Raw genomic sequence first — 22,369 nt, 5'->3', positions numbered from 1 at the left:
GTTTGGTTAATTTTGAATACCTAATGTTGACTGACTGCTGGATGATGGGATATCATGGCTTTAAAATATTTCTTACAGGAGTATTTTTAAATTTATAAATATTTCATTATTTTCTTATCTTTTCTTACTAACAGCAGCAAGATGGAGATCATTGATGACAATACAGTAATAAGAGCAAGGGGGTTACCCTGGCAGTCATCTGACCAAGATATTGCTAGATTCTTCAGGGGTCTCAACATAGCTAAGTTAGTATTTGACAAAAAAGATGGTTATGATTACATTACACTAATAATGCTTTGAGAAGAATTATCCTGTGATTATTACTTAAAAAATTATTACAATATATTTGTAATTTTTCAGGTTGTTTACTATTTTCTTCTTTTCCCCTCTGTCTCCACATGCCAAGTATCATCCCCCGTTAGCTGGGCAGGCACACATGGCCTGCTTCCACACCTTCACCAATGCCAATTCTATAATTTTTGTAAGTTAGATAGTTTTGTGGCAAAAGAAGAAATTGAGGGGTACAAGAAAAATAATACAGTATGATATGGGACCGAGAAGATAGATCGCAATGGTCTTTTCTGGTCCTGTGATTCTAAACGAACAGGGCACTTGGGAGTACAGACTCCTCCTTTGATTTCCTGCTTCCCCTTTATTGAGGAAATACCCCAGGCCTCCGGTCAGCACCTCACTATGATGGCATGGTTGAGCTCAGGAACTGATCATGTTAAGAATTGTGATGCAAATTTGTATAATTCCAGTTGTTGCACCTCTTTCTCCCATCATGCATTTGTCTTATTTAATATTTCTATATATGACTTTTTATCCAAGTTTTTCCCCTTCTTTGCTAAAGACCCTGACTCTTGCTGGGTATGGTTCCAGGGATGCTGGACTTCCAGCATCTTGCTGAAGTGGCCAGTCTTCACGTGTGAGCTTGGACAGTGAGTAGCAGCAGGCTTCTCAAACATAAATCCAATCTCTTCCTCCCCCAATGTCCACTTAAGGGAACCTTCCAGGAGGAACCATTGGATAATGATGAGAGACCGGAAGTTTGGTGGTTGATTTTTTTTTTTGCCCCCTTACTAGCTTAGAGGTGCTGAATTGCTTCGACTGGTATCCTGGCTGAGCAGAGTAAGCCTCATTGTAGACTAAGGATCAAACCTGGGACCCCCGGTTTGTATAGCTTACTTCCACTCTGGGTGGTGAACTTATAGCAGAGCCGTTGGAGAGCACTGTATTCTATTTTGGATATTCTACATTTTGTAGTATGGATTTTGCTGTTGCAATAATTTTTGTCTCAATTAGCTCAAAACAGAGAAATATAAAAAGTTATATATTTGCTAAGTAGTAAGCCCTTGGTTTTTGTACTTCCATTGTTAAGATTTAAGTGTTGCTAATACCCACTTTAAAATGGACACGAGGTTTAATTTTTCTGTAATTCACTATCAAAAATAAGCAGATAATACTTGAGGTTCCACTCATAAAACTAATATTGCTTGAATTCCTACATCACAAATGATACTCCTTGAGCCCCAACAAGACACATTAGGTATTCCTTGAGTTATGATCTTAGAGGTCCCACATAACGTGGTATCATGATCACCGAAAATACATCTAAGTGTCATTACACGCTCCTTAAGCAAAGGAAAAAATACACAAAATAAAGCTAAACTAGTGCTTAATGTTAATAAATGACTGATTTATAATTGTCATGAATAGGTATCTGTAATAAATCTGTAATCTAATCTCAAGGTTCATATGATAAAGAAAAGCTACCTGAACTTCACTCTTGTAATGTGTGATGCCATCTGACATGCCTTGTTGGATTACTGTCCAATGGTTCATGGGAGACATCCAATATCCTTTATACAAAGAGATCTATGGCAGAAATTAATATAGTTTATATTCAGTTTGAAAGCTATTAAGCCCACTAATAAAATCCATTGCTTTTTACATGCCACTGGTGTCATGTTTGGAACTGTATTTAGCTTTTAAAAATTTACATAATCTTGCAAAGTCCTACAGTATATAATGCATAATCTACTACAATAAATTTTTGAATTTTATTTTGGGGTCAAATCGGTGATTCAAATTGACTCCATTTTTCTCTCCCTCGTTTTAGTGACTGAGCTATAGTTTAATGTGGCGTTTAGAATTACTGTCTATTAATAGCAGTGTGGCATTCGTAAAACTGAGTATTAGGTTAATGCAATGCTAGTTTTGAGAATTTTTGTTTGAGGAAATGTACACCACTGTAGGGACGTAAACTATTTTCACCTTGAGTTTTTTTTTACGTAAACTAAAATTTACATTATAATCAGTACAAATTATTTTAAGTCAAATCTGTGAACTTTGAGTTATTGATCAAAAATCAATTCTATCATTAAAAATGAAAAGCATTAGCCCTCATTCAATGCTAATCGAATTACTAACTATTATAAGTTTTTGCACATAACTAAATGTAGGCTCTTTCACATGCTTTATTGGGTATTTTCTTTGGAACAAAGTATATTGGTTGAGTTTCCGCTTTGGGCACAATTGGGAAATTGCGCCCAAAATGCGCTGCTTAGGTTACAGTTCAAGTTTCCGCTAAAATTCATTAGCATAATCACAAACGTAAAATCTTCAATGAACCAGTGCAATTGGACAGGGTAATAGAACATAATAGTTTTTTTTCTTTCCATTTAAAAAGTATTCCTTGATATATTTGAGTAGTAATCTGGTGCAGTTTTATTAATATAGCTGAAAATGGGTTTATCAGCAAAAACAAGCATTTTTAATAAGGGTGTCCAGTCCTCCATCTGTGAGTAATCTGATTTACAATCACTGAAAATGACTCTATAAAAAAAACTATACTGAACCATTTAATAGTTTCTTTGGTGTATGCTAGTCAGTTTCTTAGTAAATTAAATATTTTTTGATCTGAAAATACTTTAAAAATGTACCTACTAGTGCCTGTGCGCTGAAGAAAATGAGCACAATTTAAAGAGCCTTCCCTAACCAGCGCAATCGGGGGAATCTCATAATTTCGACCGGGGGCGTGGCCAGTTTTGTGGGCGGGGCCTGATCCGGGCGAATTGAATCTTGAACCAGCATAAAAGATCACAGAAAACACTAACGTAAGTGGTTTCAGGCGTAACTCACTTTTAAAATTCCCCAATCTTTTGCACAGGTTTGGCCGATTCTGCCCGGATTGCGCTGATATTACTAACGTAAACGAGCGGAAACTCTACCCCATTAACCTTCAAGTCTGAAGTTTCTGAAATATGAAGAGGCTTTCGTGTAAATGTTTTGATATTTTAAAGACATGAATGATGATGCTTTTCTCCTTATTTAAGGGGTGGTGCTGCATTATGCCTAAATTCACAGGGAAGACGGAATGGGGAAGCTCTTGTGAGATTCATTAATGAGGAACACAGAGACCTGGCACTACAAAGACACAAACATCACATGGGGAACAGATATATTGAGGTACGCTAACGCATGCTCCTTGTCTAGGATTGCTGGAGAATGCACTGGGCTATGGGAAAGCTGTGATTTGTACATTGGTATCCCAGTAAAATCTCAAAGTCTTCCTACACTCATGTTATCGAGAATTACATTTTCAAAATATGTCTCTTTTACAATTGCTTCTAGCTGTTCGTGTGGTGTATATATTTAAAAGTATAGAAATGATTTTCCCCTTATTGATGTCCTTAGCCAATATGTACAGTTATAAGGATATTTATTTTAGCACAAAAAAACTGACCTAGAATCATAAAATGCTTACAGCACAGAAGGAGGCCATTCGGCCCATCGAGCCAGTGCTGACTCTCTGTAAGAGCAGTCCAGTTAGTCGCTTTCTCCGTAGCCCTGCAAATTTTTTCTCCAAGTATTTATCCAATTTCTTTTTGAAAGCCATGATTGAATCTGTTTCTACCACTCTTTCAGGCAGCGCATTCCAGGTCATAACTATTCAATGTGTTTTTAAAAAAAAAGTTTTTCCTCATGTCCCCTTTTGCCAATCAACTTAAAACTGTGTCCTCTGGTTCTCAACCCTTCCGCCAATGGGAACAGTTTCTCTTTATTTACTTTATCTAAATCCTTCATGACTTTGAACACTTCTATCAAATCTCTTCTTAACCTTCTCTGCTGTAAGTAGAACAACCCCAGCTTCTCCGGTCTATCCACATAACTGATCCCTGGAACCATTCTAGTAAATCTTTTCTGCACCCTCTCTAAGGCCTTGACATCCATCCTAAAGTGTGGTGCCCAGAATTGGACGCAATACTCTAGCTGTGGCCGAACCACTGTTTTATTAAGGTTCAACATGACTTCCTTGCTTTTGTACTCTATACCTCTATTTATAAAGCCCAGGATCCTGTGTGCTTTTTTAACTGCTTTCTCAACCTGTCCTGCCACCTTCAAAAATTTGTGCACGTATGCCCCCAGGTCTCTCTGTTCCTGCACCTCCTTTAGAATTGTACCATTTAGTATATATTGCCTCTCCTCATTCTTTCTGCCAAAACTTATCACTTCGCATTTCTCTGCATTAAATTTCATCTGCCATGTGTCCGTCCATTCCACCAGCCTATCTGCGTCCTCTTAAAGTCTATTACTATCTTCCGCGCTGTTTACTACACTTCCAAGTTTTGTGTCATCTGCAAATCTGCCCTGTACACCCAAGTCCAAGTCATTTAATATCAAAAAAAGCAGCGGTCCTAGCACCATCCCCTGGGGAACATCACTGTATACCTTCCTCCAGTCTGAAAAACAACCATTCGCTACTACTCTCCGTTTCCTGTCACTTCGCCAATTTTGTATCCACGCTGTCACTGCCCTTTTTATTCCATGGGCTTCAATTTTGCTGGCAAGCCTATTATGTGGCACTTTATCAAATGCCTTTTGAAAGTCCATATACACATCAATCACATTGCCCTCATCAGCCCTCTCATCAAAAAACTCTTACCGGGTTAGTTAAACACGATTTGCCTTTAACAAATCTGTGTTGGCTTTCCTTTATTAATCCACACTTGTCCAAGTGACTATTAATTTTCTCCCGGATTATTGTTTCTAAAAGCTTCCCCACCACCAAGGTTAAAGTAACTGGCCTGTAGTTGCTGTGTTTATCCTTACACCCTTTTTTGAATAAGAGTGCAACATTTGCAGTTCTCCAGTCCTCTGGCACAACATACCTAAGGAGGATTGGAAGATTATGGCCAGCACCTCTGCAATTTCCACCCTTACTTCCCTCGGCAACCTAGGATGCATCCCATCAGGGCCGGGTGCCTTATCTACTTAATTAAAGCTAGCCTTTCCAATTCCTCCTCTTTATCAATTTTTAGCCCATTCAGTATCTCACTAATTCCTCTTTTACTGTGACTTTACCACCTTCTTCTTTCTTGGTAAAGATAGATGCAAAATACTCATTTAGTACCTCAGCCATGCCCTCTGCCTCCATGCTTAGATCTCCTTTTTGGTCCCTTACCAGCCCACCCCGCCTCTTGCTACCTGTTTACTACTGTAGCCACATATTAACCTGCCTTATTTCCTATTTCTGTACTCACTAATGCATAGCACTGGTAGAGGCACAAATGATGTTACAAAGACTTGTTCTGTGCTGTAATTTCTATGATAAGCATTTTACCCTCTTGATTGTTGTCCTGTCCTCAGAGATTACTACCTTTTTGAGGTCTTGCTTTTTAACTTCCTCCCTAGCTCCTGAAACTCTGACCGCAGGACCTCATACCTTTTCTTGCCTATATCATTGGTACCTACATGGACCACGACTTCTGTCTGTTCCCCATGCACCCCCCCCCCCCCACCCCTTGCAAATGTTCTGCACCCTCTCCGTGATGGCCTTTACCCTGGCACCAGAGAGGCAATACACCATGCGGGACATACGTCAGCAGTCACAAACACCTATCAAATCCCCTATGACTACTGCATTTCCACACTACACTGTGCCCCCCCCACCAACCCTGCAGTCCTTTGCCCCATAATGCCATGCTCAGGACTGCACTCCTTTGGATTTAGTCTGAATAATGCTAAATGCTTTTAGATTTACCATGAGGAAAATGTAAGACAGCTCAAACAATTGAAATACAAAATTTGTACACTAGCTAGATTGTATTGAAGTATTGAAATGAACTACTTGTGGAATAATTGAATAGATAAACATTTGTGTAGGTGAAAAGTGGGAAACATTAATTTTAAGTGGGAGCATGGCATGTACAGTTTGTGGAACTGTTGATTTAAGTGAAGGTTAATGTTTTTTAGAATAGGACTACAATCAAGAGGGTAAAATTATGCCTATCATAGAATCATAGAAATTACAGCACAGAATGAGGCTTTGTTACCATCTTTTGCGCCTCTACCAGAGCTAACTCTTCAACTAAAACTATCTACTTCAATCCCGTTTCCTGGCTCTTTCCCCAACAGAACCATTTTCAAAATGGACATGCATAATAATTTAACTGCTGAAGTTCATTATTTTTATAAATAATGTGAACTATATGGACTGCAATAAAATAGGACAATTTCAGATTTTCCTGTTTTGGAACATTAGGATAAGCTCTACAAGGTCACAAGTAATGGCCCTGGAATTACGTTGGGGCCAATGCCCAAAAACAGCGCACAATACTTCAACTGTGGCCCAAGCAATCTCTTGTATAGATTCATCATCCATACTATTTTTTTAAATTCAATGCCTGTATATAAAATCTAGAAACCATTTGCTCTTGTGGCTTTTTTCCATCTGTAATCCTGCTTTTAAAGATCTGAATATATTTACTGCTCAATATCTTTGTTTCTCTATTCCACTCATGAATTTATCATTTAGAGTACATTTCCATTTTCTGTTTTTTTTTTCCTAAAATGGGTTACTTCACACTTATCTGCATTTGCCACATCTATGGGGCTAACTCCCATCAACTATCTATATATTTTCCTGTAACCTATGCATTCTTCATCACAGATGTCACACTGCCTAATTGTCAACATCAACTTGCATTTATATAGTGCCTTTTAATATTGAGAATATCTCAAGCAATTAAAATTTGCTGATGAATTTTCATATTAATCTCTCTATGCCCAAGTCCAAATAATTTATGTATATGCAGGTCCCAACACAGATTTCCTGGAGCACATCACTAACTACATCTTGGCAATCCAAGAAACTCCTGGGGTAGATTTTTGTCTTTAGCATCTGGACGGAACACAGAGAGCGAGGACTGCATGCCCAGAATGGCGCCTGCCCGATTTATTTAGATTCAGAGTGGGTGACAAAACTGATACAGGCAACTACAGGCCCATTAGCCTTACTACAATTCCATGCAAAATAATTGAATCAATTATCAGGAGTAAATTTGAGGATTATTTGTACAACAATAATCTAGTAAACAGCAGTCCGCATGGCTTCAGAAGGGGAACACCCTTCTTTGAGAAAGTGACAAACCAAGTTGACCTTATAATACTTACCATGTGGTGTACATGGATTTCCAAAAGGGCAGCATTGTACTCAACTGGTGTTGAAAAAGCTGTGGATGAAGCTGAAAGTGGTAAATATGTCCAACCAATGCAGAGCAGCAATCAATAGAGCCAGTTAGAATGTTGAACTATATAGCCAAAACAGTAGAATACAATTCAGAGGAGGTTGTGATTAAACTGCAAGGTACCCTGGCTAGATCACAGTTTGAGTACTGTATCCAGTTCTAGTCACTGGAAAAAGACTAGAGAACTTAGGTTTTTAAGTGTGGACAGGAAGTGTCTGAATGAACCGGAATGGAACCTGTGACCTAGCGGAAAGGATAAATAGGGCTGTCGATAGGACTTTAAACTAGTAAGACGGGGGGGAGGGATCTGGGGAAGATAACAGAAGTCTGAAGATGAAATAGGAGATGACAATAAAGGTCAGACCAAGGTAAGGAATAAGGGTAACATAAACAGTCAGGGAACAAATACAGTTATAGAACATGAGTACAAAATGATTGTTAAAAAATAGTGAGGGGAACAATTATTAAAAACAAATTAATTTGCCTGTACAGCAATGTGCACAGCATCCAAAACAAAATGGGGGAACTGGAGGCAATAATTCATAGTGAGGAGCCAGATGTAGAAGGGATGACTGAAACATGGCTACATAAAGAACAGGACTGGCAGTTAAATATTGCATGATATAATGTATTTAGAAAAGGAAGGGGGGCTTGGGTAGCTGTACTAATTAGAGACAAAATAATGGCACTTGAGAAAAGGGATAGAAGTAACATTTAAGATAGAAACAGAATGCATTTGGATTGAGACAAAGGATAAGAAGGGTTCATTCACATTAATACCACCTAATAGTGGAAGGGTAGTAGAGGAAGAAATATGTAGGTAAATCTATGAAATGACAAAAAACATCAAATAATAATCATGGGAGAGTTCAACTGCCCCCAAATAAACTGGCAAGAAGAGGTGGGGAAAGGGGAATGGAGATTTTAGTGTTGTACAGGACTCCCTTCTTACCCAGTATGTGAGAACCCCAACAAGAGAGGAATCACTGCTGGATCTAGTAATGGGAAATGAACCAGAGCAGATAAGAGAAGTAAGTGTAGGGGAACATACAGGCAATAGTGATCATAACATAATAGGGTTTAAAATAATGATTGACAAAGACATAAGTAAGACAAAGACATAAGTAGGACAAAGACCAAAGTAATAGATTGGGGGGGAAAAGCTAATTTTGAGGGGATGAGAATGGATCTAGGGAAGGTAAACTGGAAAAAATGTTGAATGACAAAGAGATAGAACAGCAGTGGGAAATATTTAAAACTGTGATCAAAAGAGTTCAGGAGAAATATATTCCTCTTATATATTTAAAAAAAAAACTAGCCAATAATGAAACACCATGGATGAATAAAGAGATAAGGATAAAATTGTAACTAAAGAAAAAGGCATACTCTAAGTACATGGACAATAGAGGAGAGGATGACAAAAGGGAATACAAAGAGGTTAGGAAAGAAATCAAAAAAACAATTAGGACAGCAAAGAGGAGATACAAAATTAAATTATCATGGATTAGAAAAAGAAATAGCAAAGTATTCTGCGGACACATAAGTAACAAAAGAAAAATCAGGATAAGGATAGGGCCACTAAGGGATGCACAGAATAAACTCAAAGGTAATGACAGCGAAATGGCAGAAATATGGAATAGTTATTTTGCCTCAGTATTTACCAGGGAGACTAACAACATGGGCATGACATTAGAAGAGGAGATCAAAAAAGATATAAAGGCATTTAAGATAAAAAGTGTTGGGGGGGTGGTGGGGAAGAGGTGGGAGTTGAGGGAGATGAGATAAACTAATCAAACTTAGAGAGGACATAACCTCTGGTCCGGATTGATTGCATCCACGCATACTAAGAGAAGTTAGCGAAGAGATAGCAGAGACACTATTATACATATATTAAAAATTCATTAGAAAAGGGATTAGTGCCAGAGAAATAGTGGACAGCTAATGTTATTCCTATATTTAAAAAGAGAGATAGAACAAGCCCAGGGAGCCATAGACCAGTTAGCTTAACGTCGATGGTAGGAAAGATAATGGCAATTTATACTCAAATAGAAAACATGTAAAAATTGAAAATATAACAGAGTAGTCAGCACGGATTTCAGATGGGAAAGCTATGCTTGACCAACCTTATTGAATTCTTTGAAGAAGTAACAGAAAGGGTAGACAAGAGTAATGCAGTAGATGTAGTATGTTTGGATTTCCAAAAGGCCTTTGCCGTATTGTAGACTCATGACTAAGGTCAGAGCATGTGGAGTCAGGGGACAAGTAGCAGAATGGATAGAAAGCTGGCTACAAAACAAAAAACAGAGTAGGGGTTAAGGGTAGCTATTCAGACTGGCAAAAGTGATGGTCCACAGGGATTGATGCTGGGACCACTGTTGTTCACAATTTACATTAACAATTTGGACTAGGAAATCAGTAGTACAATTTCAAAATTTGTGGATGACACCAACTTGGGGGTTGTGGTTAATACAAAGGAAGAATGAGTCAAAATACAAGAAGACATTGATAGGTTTGCAGAATGGGCGTGTAATTGGCAAATTAATTTCAATATAGATAAGTGTGAGGAGGTGCATTTTGGTAGGAAGGATAAAGAGGCTACATACTGCTTAGATAATAGTCTAAATTGGGTTGAGGAGCAAAGGGATCTCTGGGTACAGATACACAAATGACTAAAAGTAGGGACGCAGGTTAATAAAGGCCATAAAAAAGGTAAACTGGGGTTAATTTCTAGAGGGATAGAATTGAAAAGTAGAGAAGTAATGATAAACTTGTATAGCACTTTGTTAGACCACATTTAGAGTACTGAGCACAGTTTTGGTCTCCATATTATAAAAAGGATATAGAGGCATTGGAGAATGTGCAAAAAAGATTCACAAGAATGATACCAGAACTGAGAAGATAGCTTTATCAGGAAAGGCTGGGGCTCTTTTCTCTAGAAAAGAAAAGGCTGAGGGGTGACCTGATAGAGATCTTTAAGATAATGAAGGGTTTGATAGAGTAGACATAGAGATGATGTTTCCACTTATGGGGGATTCCAAAACTAGGGGCCATAAATATAAGGTCACTAATAAATCCAATAGGGAATTCAGGAGAAACTTCTTCACCCAAAAAGTAGTAAGAATGCGGAGCGCGCTACCACAAGGAGTAGTAGAGGCAAATAGCATAGATGCATTTAAGGGGAAGCTAGATAAGCATATGAGTGAGAAAGGAATAGAAGGGCATGCTGATAGGGTTAGATGAAGTAGGGAAGGAAGAGCATTGTGAGGAGCATAAATGGAAGCATAGAGCAGTTGGGCCGAATGGCCTGTTTCTGTGCTGTATACTTGGAGTGGTAATCTTCTAGAGGCATATAAGATAGTTAACAGTACAGAAAAGGTAAATCCAGAATATTACTTTAAATTAAATTGAGAGTAGGACAATGGGCCACAAATTAAACTGATAAAATGTAATTTTAAGACTGATATCAAGAAGTTCTCCACACAGTGATTAAAAGCTAGAATGGACTTCTAGATAGAGTAGTGGAGGCAAAAACCCTGGCATTATTTTAGAAAGAATTAAATGCTGCAATGGGGGGGCATTCTGGATGGAAGAAGTAAGAAGGGCCGATTATCTTTCTCATCTCTAATTATCTTGTGACCTAGTGATAATTGATGGGCTCCGTTAGGAGTATGCGATCCTTCCTGCTGATTTCCTCTCTATACTCCATCCAGGCAATGTTTTCCACCCAGGTGTTACAGGCAGAAATTTACCCTTGATCTGTTTTCCATCCTCGTCATCTATCTCTCTATCCATTCTGCCATTTTGCATTTAATACCATGGGCCTTCACATGCTTTTTAAATGCAGCGAAGTAGGGTGCACTGTGTGTGATAAGTTAATTTGCATTTTAATATTTAACATTTATAAAATCTTTGTTTTTTTCTCTTATTGAAGCATAAAGACTTGCATTTATATAGTGCCTTTCACAACCTTAGGACAACCCAAAGTGCTTTACAGCCAATTAAGTACTTTTGAAGTATAGTCATTTGTAGTCAATTTGACACTCTGTTCAATTGTTCGACACTGACACCATAATGGTTAATAGCCATATGACTTTATTTAGCACAAGTAAGAATCAATACTTTTACAATATTGAAGCAGTAGTTCACAAAGCACAATTGAGAATTATATTACCCCGTTGTCCTTTGGGTAGAAGCTCGACCTCGTTCCCCGTTACTTCATGCATGTACTCTTGTTCTCGTTTACCTGCCTGGTACTTTCTTTTCTGTCTTCCACAACCTGACTCTCTCAAGGGGTCTCTCTTTTATGCTACTTTTGGGGGCGGGCACGGGCTGGTACTGACACAGGTGTTTACTCTATCGGGGTCTTTCTAAAGGGCAAGGTGGTCAATGAGGTGTCATGTATCTCTTTAGGCAAAGGAAAAAGAGTCAGCCCATTTCTTATCTCTACATTTCGCGGATAAGGGGTGAATGAGTGTCCCTCAAAATGTCACCCCCCACCATCCGGTTGACCAATCATAGGCTTCCAACACTAGAGGGGGCCTGCCTCTCCAACTTATCTTGTTAGGGGTCTCTTCAAGTCTGAAGCTGGTGGCTTTGGGCCTGTTATCTTTCATTCCCTGTCTGTTCCCAAGCCACGAACTCTGAGGCCTCCTTTGTTATGTTAGGATAGTTGGCCATTTAGCAGCTTGGACAGCTGTCTCATTCTGTGGCTGCAACTGTTTGTTAGCAATCTCCACCAGCCTGTCAATTACCTTAGAAGCAAAAGGCCGTATAAAATTTACAAAACCCATAAGTGCGAGCTGTTACCATATATTCAATATACTGTTTGATTAATACAGAAAGGTGATCATATAAAGACAGTCAAAAATACATGTGGCACAATGAGTCAAGGTATATTGATTCTGGAATGTGGTTGCCTAGCGACATGTTCGGACATACAGGCCCATCCTTTATTTCACTGTTTTTGTCTCAGATAGCATGGTTGTGTGTTTTTAACCACTGTTACTAAGGCTAATTCCTATAGTTTCTCTCAACCCCGTTAATTTGTGTGGAAACTATATTTCCTTACACATTGTTGTCTTGTAGGAAACGTGGCAACCAATTTGCACAATGTTCTCATTGTTAACTTTTTTACAGGTATACAAGGCAACAGGGGAAGATTTTCTAAAAATTGCAGGAGGTAAAGTAATTATATTGGAGCATACATTTCAGCCTTATGGACATTACTTTGCAATCCAATAAAATAGAAAAGCACATTTTATTACTCAAACTAAACAAGCTAAGCTCATGGCAGAGGGAAAAATTGACATCTTGCATAAATAAAGATCAATCAATACATAGGTACAATATCTGAATGCAGAAATTTAACATGGGATGGAGAGAGGAGCCAAATAAAGAATGAAACAATAGTAAGTACTGTAATGGAATCTGAATGGGCAGTTCTGGTTTGAATTCCAATTGGTTTCTTTGGATTCAATGAGCTACTGGTCGGCAAAACAAAAACTTACAGATTTTAGGATTTAACTGGGATTATGCCAGATAGCCAGCCAATCAGTTGTTTGATTTTGATAAACTACCCAGTGATATTTTTTCTCTTTTCCCTCTCCACTTTTCCCTTCTCTACCGAAGAGGCTGACTGGGGTATAGTTCCACAGGTGCCTGCCACCTTTGTTTTTTTTCTTCTTCATGTATGACCCCAGAATGAGTGTTAGGCAATTCCATCATGGAGACATCACAGCACAAGCTTGATCCTGTCTTCATCCTGATGTGTACAGTGAAACCTGTATGAAGGGACACCTGCAAAACAAGAGTCACTCATTGACAGTCCTAAATAATTTACTGTACATGCAATGACCATTTTGAAAATAGGGACACCTGCAAATAAAGGACACCTGATGCAAGTCCCTTAGGTGTCCCTAATTTACAGGTTTCACTGTATATGCAGATATTTTCCAATGGGATGGGATCATGGGATAGTGACCAGTAACAAGAACCCTGGCTGATTTATTCTGCTCTCTAACCAGGGGAAGCTGAGGCCAATTGTGATCCAGATAATACCATAAAATAAAAAAAGCAAAATTTGAGTAGACCAGCGTCTTCTGAACTATTACATATCTTACTGGCTATAGGTACACCCATTGCATTTTTATTATAGTAAAAGAACATTTTCACAGATAGAAAAATAGTTTTGGAGAACATAACAAGGCTAATTGGTAACTGCCAAGTAATTAGTTGCACTGGCATGAATGAAATGAAGTGTCCTGAAGGTCACATGACTCAAACTGAAGTGATTTAAAGTTTTATTTGACTGCTTGATAACAGAAAGCAATATGCCTTGTATGTTCTATGTATTCCATCTTTGTATCTATCTGATATGTTATCAAATGAGTTGCCTTGCACAGTATGAATTTCCTGCGCATGATGCCTCATTTGGCATGTCTAAAATTTGCCCCACCTTTTAAAGCTTGCAGATAATGAAACATATTGACAGGGTTCACTTTCTCCAAAATTAAGCACCTTTACAGTTCAGAAAGTAAATATATAACAATTTGGATTACTTTTAACATGCTTGGATATCCAAATGCAATACATCACGTGTTTAAAAAGTAACGAGCATTAATTTAGTTAAGCAGTAGTATCCCAAGAGAATGCAATTCAAAAGCCTTGAAATTACATTGTTGGATAATGACATATGAACACTTAATGAGTTTGACTTTCTCCGATCTTTTACTGGAGGTGTTAATCATTGAAAATAAATGGGTTAACACCTCCACTGAAATAGCGAGAAAGCAATTTCAGATGAACAAATAATGTGTTTATACACTATTCCCCAGTTTAAGCTCAAGGATGAAGAGTTTATACTTGTGCCATGAAGCTTTAAAACCTGTAATGTCCAAGAATCTAGTTTATGAGTAAACCGTGGCTATTGGTACCTGCAGACGACATGAATTTTTAGTTTATAAAAATTCAGGAACTTGAAAATCAGTGCATGCAAAAAAAGTGAAAAATGCACTACCTGCAGGCACCCACGAAAGTATCGCTATCCAATTCAGATTCTATGGCTCAAGTAATTCGTTCAACTAATTTTTGACCCTGTAGTCACTTAGATTAGACCTTCATATGTTGTGTTTTATTTGGATGCTTGTTTATTACTGCTTTTCTCAATTATTACACCTTAAACTTACATTATAATATTTTACCTTTTTTAGGTACCTCCAATGAAGTAGCTCAGTTCTTATCAAAGGAGAATCAGGTTATTATTCGTATGCGTGGCCTTCCATTCATAGCCACAGCAGAAGAAGTCTTGACATTTTTTGGATCAAACTGCCCGGTAACAGGTGGAAAAGAGGGAATCCTTTTTGTCAAGTATCCTGATGGGAGGCCAACGGGTGATGCTTTTGTACTATTTGCCTGTGAGGAGTATGCCCAAAATGCACTCAAGAAACACAAGGATATGCTGGGGAAGCGGTACATTGAACTGTTCAGGAGCACGGCAGCCGAAGTACAACAGGTACAGGAAGACAATAATGGGCGTGTAATTAGCAAATTAATTTCAATATAGATAAGTGTGAGTGAGTACATTTTTGGTATGAAGAATAAGGAGGCCACATACTCCTCGGAAAATAAGATTCTAAATGGGGTAGAAGAGCAGAGGGATCTGGGGGTACAGATACACAAATCACTAAAAGCAGTGACCCATATTATAAAAAGAATATAGAAGCACTGGAGAAAGGTTTACTAGGATGATACCAGAATTGAGGAAAGATTGAACAGGCTGGGGCTCTTTTCTCTAGAAAAGAGAAGACTGACTGGTGACCTGATAGAGGTCTTTAAGATTATGAAAGGATTTGACAGGGTAGATGTAGAGAAAATGCCCCCACTTGTCGGGGGAGACCACGACTAGGGGTCACAAATATAAGATAGTCACTAATAAATCCAATAGGGAATTCAGGAAAAACTTCTTTATCTAGAATGGTTAGAATATGGAACTCGCTACCACAAGGAGTAGTTGAGGCGATTAGCGTAGATGCATTTAAAGGGAAGCTACATAAACACATGAGGGAGAAAGGAATAGAAGGATATGTTGATAGGGTTAGATGAAGAAGTGCGGAAGGAGGCTCGAGTGGAGCATTAACACCCGCATGGACCTGTTAGGCTTAGTTTGTCTGTTCGTAACACTGATGGTAACCCACTTAAAATGAACTGTTTGCTGTCAGCAATACAATTGAAAACTCAAGGGCTCCTTCTGGCTCCACATTCAGGTAAGTTTTTACTTACCTCTTTGGTGGCAACCACCAACGATCCTTTTAAAGACCGCTGATTTGGCTGCTCTGAGCCTGAGAAAACTAACCACAACATGGTCTGGTGCCAACCAATTTCAGGAATGGGCCTGAAATAGGCATTAGGCCCCGATCTGCATAGGCAATGGGCATGTTTCAAGCGCATAACTGGTGCGGAATGAGCACAAGCATGCCGCACACCATATTGGATCCTTCAGCATAATGATGGGCAGGGCTAGCAAGTGTCCCAGGTTGTCCAGAACATATTGGTTTCATTGTCGGGCACTGTTGCAGAAAAAACAACTTTTAATTATAGGAGTAGACTATATTGTTAATTACAAGCCTGTCACTGGCAATGGTGAGAGCAATTTGAGGTGATGCATTACAAGTATCACACAAGAAGCATATTAACTTGTGTGATTTTTTTTTTCCTATAGTGTATTTGGAACAATAGACTAAATAAGCCTAGTGACAGCACTACCCGCTTCGTTGTGTTACATAGGAACGTAAGTTAATATAGGGGAAAACTTCGCTACAAAAATATATCCCAGTAAGGAGGAAAGACTCCACAAGAAAGGTGTACCAACCATGGCTAACTAAGGAAGTTAAGGATGGTATCAAGTTAAAAGAAAAGGTGTACAACGTGGCAAAGATTAGTGGTAAGCTCAAAGATTGCGAAAACTTTAGAAACCAGCAAAGGAGGACTAAAAAAAACAATTGTAAACAATTTTACAACACCAAGTTATAGTCCAATAATTTTATTTTAAAATTCACAAGCTTCCGGAGGCTTCCTCCTTCCTCAGGTGAATGTCAAGAAAAACAAGAGGGAGAAAATAGATTGAGAGTAAACTAGCAAGAAATATAAAAACTGACAGTAAGAGCTTTTACAAGTATATAAAAGTACTTGTAAAAGTAAGTATAGGACCCTTAGAGGGTGAGACTGGGGAAATAATAATGGGAAAACAAGGAAATGGCAGAGGCATTGAACAGATATTTTGTATCTGTCTTCACAGTAGAAGACACTAATAACATACCAATAATAGTAGAAAATCAAGGGGCAAAGGGGAGGGAGGATCTAAAAAATATCACTAGAGAAAAAGTACTAGGTAAACTAATGGGTCTAAAGGCTGACAAGTCCTCTGGACCTGATGGCTTGCATCCGTGGGTCTTAAAAGAAGTGGCTACAGAGATAATGGATGCATTGGTCGTAATCTTCCAAAATTCACTAGATTCTGGAAAGGTCCCAGCGGATTGGAAAACCGCAAATGTAACACCCCTATTCAAGAAAGGAGAGAGACAGAAAGCAGGTAACTATAGACCAGTTAGCCTAACATCTGTCATTGGGAAAACATTAGAATTGATTATTAAGGAAGTAGTACCAGGACATTTTAGAGACTCAAAATAAAATCAAGGAGAGTGAACATGGTTTTATGAAAGGGAAATAATGTTTGACAAATTTATTAGAGTTCTTTGAGAAAGTAACGATTAGGGTGGATAAAGAGGAACCAGTAAATGTAGTGTATTTGGATTTCCAAAAGGCATTCGATAAGGTGCACAAAAGGTTACTGCACAGGTAAGAGCTCATGGTGTTGAGGGTAATACGTTAGCACGGATAGAGGATTGGCTAACTAACAGAAAACAGAGTCGGGATAAAGGGGTCATTTTCAGGATGGCAATCTGTAACTAGTGGGGTGCTGCAGGGATCAGTGCTGGGACCTCAACTATTTACAATATATATTAATGACTTGGATGAAGGAAGCGAGTGTATTGTGGCCAAATTTGCTGATGATACAAAGATAGGTGGAAAAGTAGGTTGCGATGAGGACACAAAGTGCCTGCAAAGGGATTATAGATAGGTTAAGTAAATGTGCAAAAATTTGGCAGATGGAATATAATGTGGGAAAATGTGAAGTCATCCACTTTGGGAGGAAGAATAAAAAGGCAAAATATTATATAAATGGAGAAAGACTACAGAATGCTGCACTACAGAGGGCTTTGGGTGTCCTCGTACATGAAACACAAAAAGTTAGCATTCAAGTGCAGCAGGTAATTGGGAAGGCAAATGGAATATTGGCCTTTATTTTGAGTGGGATGGAGTATAAAAGCAGGGAAGTCTTGCTATAACTGTACAGGGTGCTAGTGAGACCACACCTGGAGTACTGCGTACAGTTTTGGTCCCCTTGTTTAAGGAAGGATATACTTGCATTGGAGGCGGTTCAGAGAAGGTTCACTAGGTTGATTCTAGGTATGGAAGGGTTTTCTTATGAGGAAAGATTGAGCAGGTTGGGCCTGTACTCACTGGAGTTTAGAAGAACGAGAGGAGATCTTAATAGAAACATAGAAAGTAGGAGTAGGCCATTCGGCCCTTTGTGCCTGCTCCACAATTCAATATGATCATGGCTGATCCTCTATCTCAATACCATATTCCCCCTCTCTCCCCATACCCCTTGATACCTTTTGTGTCTAGAAATCTATCTAGCTCCTTCTTCAATATATTCAGTGACTTGGCCTCCACAGTCTTTTGTGGTAGAGAATTCCACAGGTCCACCACCCTCTGAGTGAAGAAATTTCTCCTCATCTCAGTCCTAAAAGTCCTACCTTATATCCTGAGACTGTCACCCCTCGTCCTGGACCCCCAGCCAGGTGAAACATCCTCCCTGCATCCAATCTGTCTAGCCCTGTCAGAATTTTATATGTTTCAATGAGATCCCCTCTCATTCTTCTAAACTCGAGTGAATACAGGCCGAGTCGACCCAATCTCTCCTCTTGTGACAGTCCTGCCATCCCAGGAATCAGTCTGGTGAACTTTCGCTGCACTCCCTCTATGGCAAATATATCCTTTCTTAGATAAGGAGACCAAAACTGTACACAATACTCCAGGTGTGGTCTCACCAAGGCCCTGTATAACTGCAGTAAGACATCCTTGCTCCTGTACTCAAGTCCTCTTGCAATGAAGGCCACCATACTATTTGCCTTCCTAACTGCTTGCTGCACCTGCATGTTTGCTTTCAGTGATTGGTGTACAAGGACACCCATTTTAAAACATATAAGATTGACTTGACGGTAAATGCTGAGAGGATGTTTCCCCTCATAGGGGAATCTAGAACAAGGGGGTGTAGTCACAGAATAAGGGGTCGCCCATTTAAGATGGAGATGAGGTGGAATTTCTTCTCCCAGAGGGTCGTGAATCTTTGGAATTCTTTACCCCAAAAAGCTGTGGAGGCTGAGTCATTGAATACATTCAAGGCTGCGTTAGACAAATTTTTGATCAGGAAGGGAGTCAAAGGATATGGGGAACAGGCGGGAAAGTGGAGTTGAAGCCAGAATCAGATCAGCCATGATCTCATTGAATGGCGGAGCAGGCTCGAAGAGCCAAATGGCCTACTCCTGCTCCTATCTCTTATGTTCTTATGTACAAGGAAACTCGGGCTTATTACAATTCCATAATATGAAGGGGACATTACGGTGTAGTATTACCTCCTGCTGTAATAAAATGGGAATGTAATATTTAACTAATGTAAATCAGTTGCATTTCATTCTGTGACCAAGGATCTATTGGATTTGAGATAACACTTCTATCATTTAAATGTTATTTGTTGAGCTTTTTATGGTGCTAATTCAAATGACACTTATTTGATAACGACAGATTGCACTCTTATCTGAACTATAACTTTATAACACTATGCTGTGTTGATTAAGATACTCTTCAAAGATCTTACCAGTAGATTTAATAATTTAACCTTGTCTAGTGCTATAAATTAACAGTAATGGATAAACACCAGTGTGGTGACTTCATCCAGGGCATTTAGGTACTTTAAGTCCTATACCCATTTCTGCATGTAAATGTTAAACCAGTAGCCTACTTCAGAATAATTTAGCACAGCCCTATAAATTATAACCTAGAGGTGGTTATGTGAGAACCTGATTGGTTATGACAAAAAATCTAGTATATGGATTTGGAAATTTCCACTTTCTATTGTATTGAGTTAAAGTGTTCCAGAGTATGCACAAAATGTAAATAAAAAAATTCACCCACCCCCCCCCCCCCCACTCCCCGCCACGCATACCTTTGATATAATCCACTGCATCTACTGATAAGAGTCTATAGAACAGTGGAGGAGGCCACTGATATATCCAGAAAGGCTTTCAGATTAAGCAAATTATCAAAATTCCCGGGATTAAGTCACCATGCTGGTGTTTACCTCTTAATGTATGTTGGCTTGGATTGCATGACTACATTGCTTCAAAAACAGTATCTATTGATAGGATCACAGTCCTAGAAACCTGCTGGGAGTAAACTCATTACTAGGACAATTTAGGGGTGAGTAAATTATCTGCATTCCCAATGGAAGCGGTGCTCGCAGGGAGCACATTGCAGGAAATTGAGAGTGCCAAGTCCTTGATTTCTGACTTTTTTTATTCGATCATGGGATGTGGGCGTCGCTGGCGAGGCTAGCATTTATTGCCCATCCCTAATTGCCCTTGAGAAGGTGGTGGTGAGCCGCCGCCTTGATCCGCTGCAGTCCGTGTGGTGAAGGTTCTCCCACAGTGCTGTTAGGAAGGGAGTTCCAGGATTTTGGCCCACCGACGATGAAGGAACAGCGATATAGTTCCAAGTCGGGATGGTGTGTGACTTGGTGCGATTTCTGTCTATTATAGAATGATAGAGCACAGAAGGAGGCCATTTGGCCCATCATGCCTGTGCCGGCTTTATGAAAGAGCTATCCAATTAGTCCCACTCCCCTGCTCTTTCCCCATAGCCCTGCAAATTTTTCCTTTTCAAGTATATATCCAATTGAAAGCTGCTACTGAATCTGCTTCCACCACCCTTTCATGCAGTGAATTTCAGATCATAACAACTTGCTGCTTTTTAAAAAAAAAGTCTCCTCATCTCCCCTCTGGTTCTTTTGCCAATTGTCTTAAATCTGTGTCCCCTGGTTACTGACCTCCTGCCAGTGCTGAGATATCTTGTGTCCTGGCAAAACATTTTATAAGACTAGTGGTGGGAACACTTTCATGGTGCAAAGCCTTTGAACAAACTCCCATTTTTTTTACATGATTATTATATGTAATATGGCCTTTTTATATAGTAAAATTGCAGCTGCTTATTTCTTATGCCGTATGTGGCATTCTCCAATGTAGTGCCCACATTGTAACACAGGAAGGAGCATGTTTTCTTAACCAAGTAAATAAGAAGGTGCAAAGCCTAATGATGATAGAGTCTGTTACAGGAATTTTTTTAGTGTGTTAACCAGAATCATGTACGATATTTGTGTTAAAAATTGTTAATGATTTGGAACTGATATGTGAAAGTTTTTGTATTATAACCAAATAGCAACCATAGACAATGTATGTACTGAAAATGAGAAATATTGATGAACTGGACCTTCAATCACCTAACTGATCTTTAGTTTGACGAGACAGTACAAACATGCATTGATTATTTCTTAACAGATTTGTTTAATAGGAGGCACAATGAAAACAGTGTATTTATTTGTACAGGTTAGTGAGACTTAATTTAAAGAGAAAGGCCTAACTCAGGATATTAAATAACTAGTAGACTTAATTTCAGAAAGTTGAAATCTAAGGTAATTTTCTTAGATTAAGGAATGTATTTGACACTGAGAAACTAAAATATCCTTCCTTTTTTATGTTTGAATTTTATACAGGTTCTTAACAGGTATACATCCACTCCCCTCATTCCCATAGCCCCTGCTCCTATCATTCCTATCCTACCTCAGCCATTTGTGCCTTCTACTAATATGCGAGATTGCATCCGTTTGCGCGGCCTACCCTATGCTGCCACCATTGAGGATATTCTAGAGTTCCTGGGAGAATTTACTTGTGATATCCGACCTCATGGAGTGCACATGGTGTTAAATCAGCAGGTGAGAAAGTAAATTGTATTTTCTCAAGAATCTCTAATCAGCTTTAGAATGTCAGCATCAAGGTTTAAAGGTGATAAATAAAGCAAGGAGGAAAACTTGGTCCAAGTTAAAATAACAAGTAATATTACAGGATTACTTCTGTAAGTATATGAGGTTCTTTACCTAGATTTGCTCATTCAGAAGGCTTGTGTCAGCTTTGGGTTTATTAATTTATTGAAGGTGCTTATTGCCTAGAAATGATTGTTTATGGTATTTGGGGAAGAGCATATTGTGTTTATCTGACATTCTTCTGCACATTTGTTTTAGCAGAAGCATTAACTCATTTATTTTAAACTCGTTAATGCCTTCATTAAAATAGGGGACAGGGAAACGTCATACGGTTGTGTTCAACATTCATATACTAATATCTAAAATGATGGGGTCTGGATGCTCAGGCTAGTGGATGAAGTGCCAATCAAGCAGACTGCTTTGTCCTGGATGGTGTCAAGCTTCTTGAGTGTTGTTGCACCTGCACCCATCCAGGCAAATGGACTGTAATCAATTACACTCCTGACTTGTGGAGAGGCTTTGGGCAGTCAGGAGGTGAGCCACTTGCTGCAGAATAGCCAGCCTCTGATCTGCTCCAGCAGCCATGGCATTTATGTGGCTGGTCCAGTTAAGTTTATGTTCA

General features: G+C 39.0%; 1 protein-coding gene across 3 annotated transcripts in view; it reads left to right on the top strand.

Annotated features, from left to right (window-relative positions):
• Positions 1-22,369, top strand: part of LOC137312844 (epithelial splicing regulatory protein 1-like) — a 76,915-nt gene that overhangs the window by 9,023 nt on the left and 45,523 nt on the right. For all 3 annotated transcript variants that reach the window (XM_067979247.1, XM_067979246.1, XM_067979244.1), the window contains exons 7-11: positions 135-245; positions 3,339-3,471; positions 12,669-12,711; positions 14,741-15,042; positions 21,481-21,699. In XM_067979247.1, the coding sequence (XP_067835348.1) occupies positions 135-245; positions 3,339-3,471; positions 12,669-12,711; positions 14,741-15,042; positions 21,481-21,699 (808 nt within the window). The remainder of the gene's footprint in view (positions 1-134; positions 246-3,338; positions 3,472-12,668; positions 12,712-14,740; positions 15,043-21,480; positions 21,700-22,369) is intronic.

This window comes from Heptranchias perlo, chromosome 3 (genome assembly GCF_035084215.1).
Source record: "Heptranchias perlo isolate sHepPer1 chromosome 3, sHepPer1.hap1, whole genome shotgun sequence".
In the NCBI taxonomy this organism is placed as follows: Eukaryota; Metazoa; Chordata; class Chondrichthyes; order Hexanchiformes; family Hexanchidae; genus Heptranchias; species Heptranchias perlo.
Note: the sequence above shows the minus strand (reverse complement) of the source record. Positions and strands in the feature narration are given on the sequence as shown.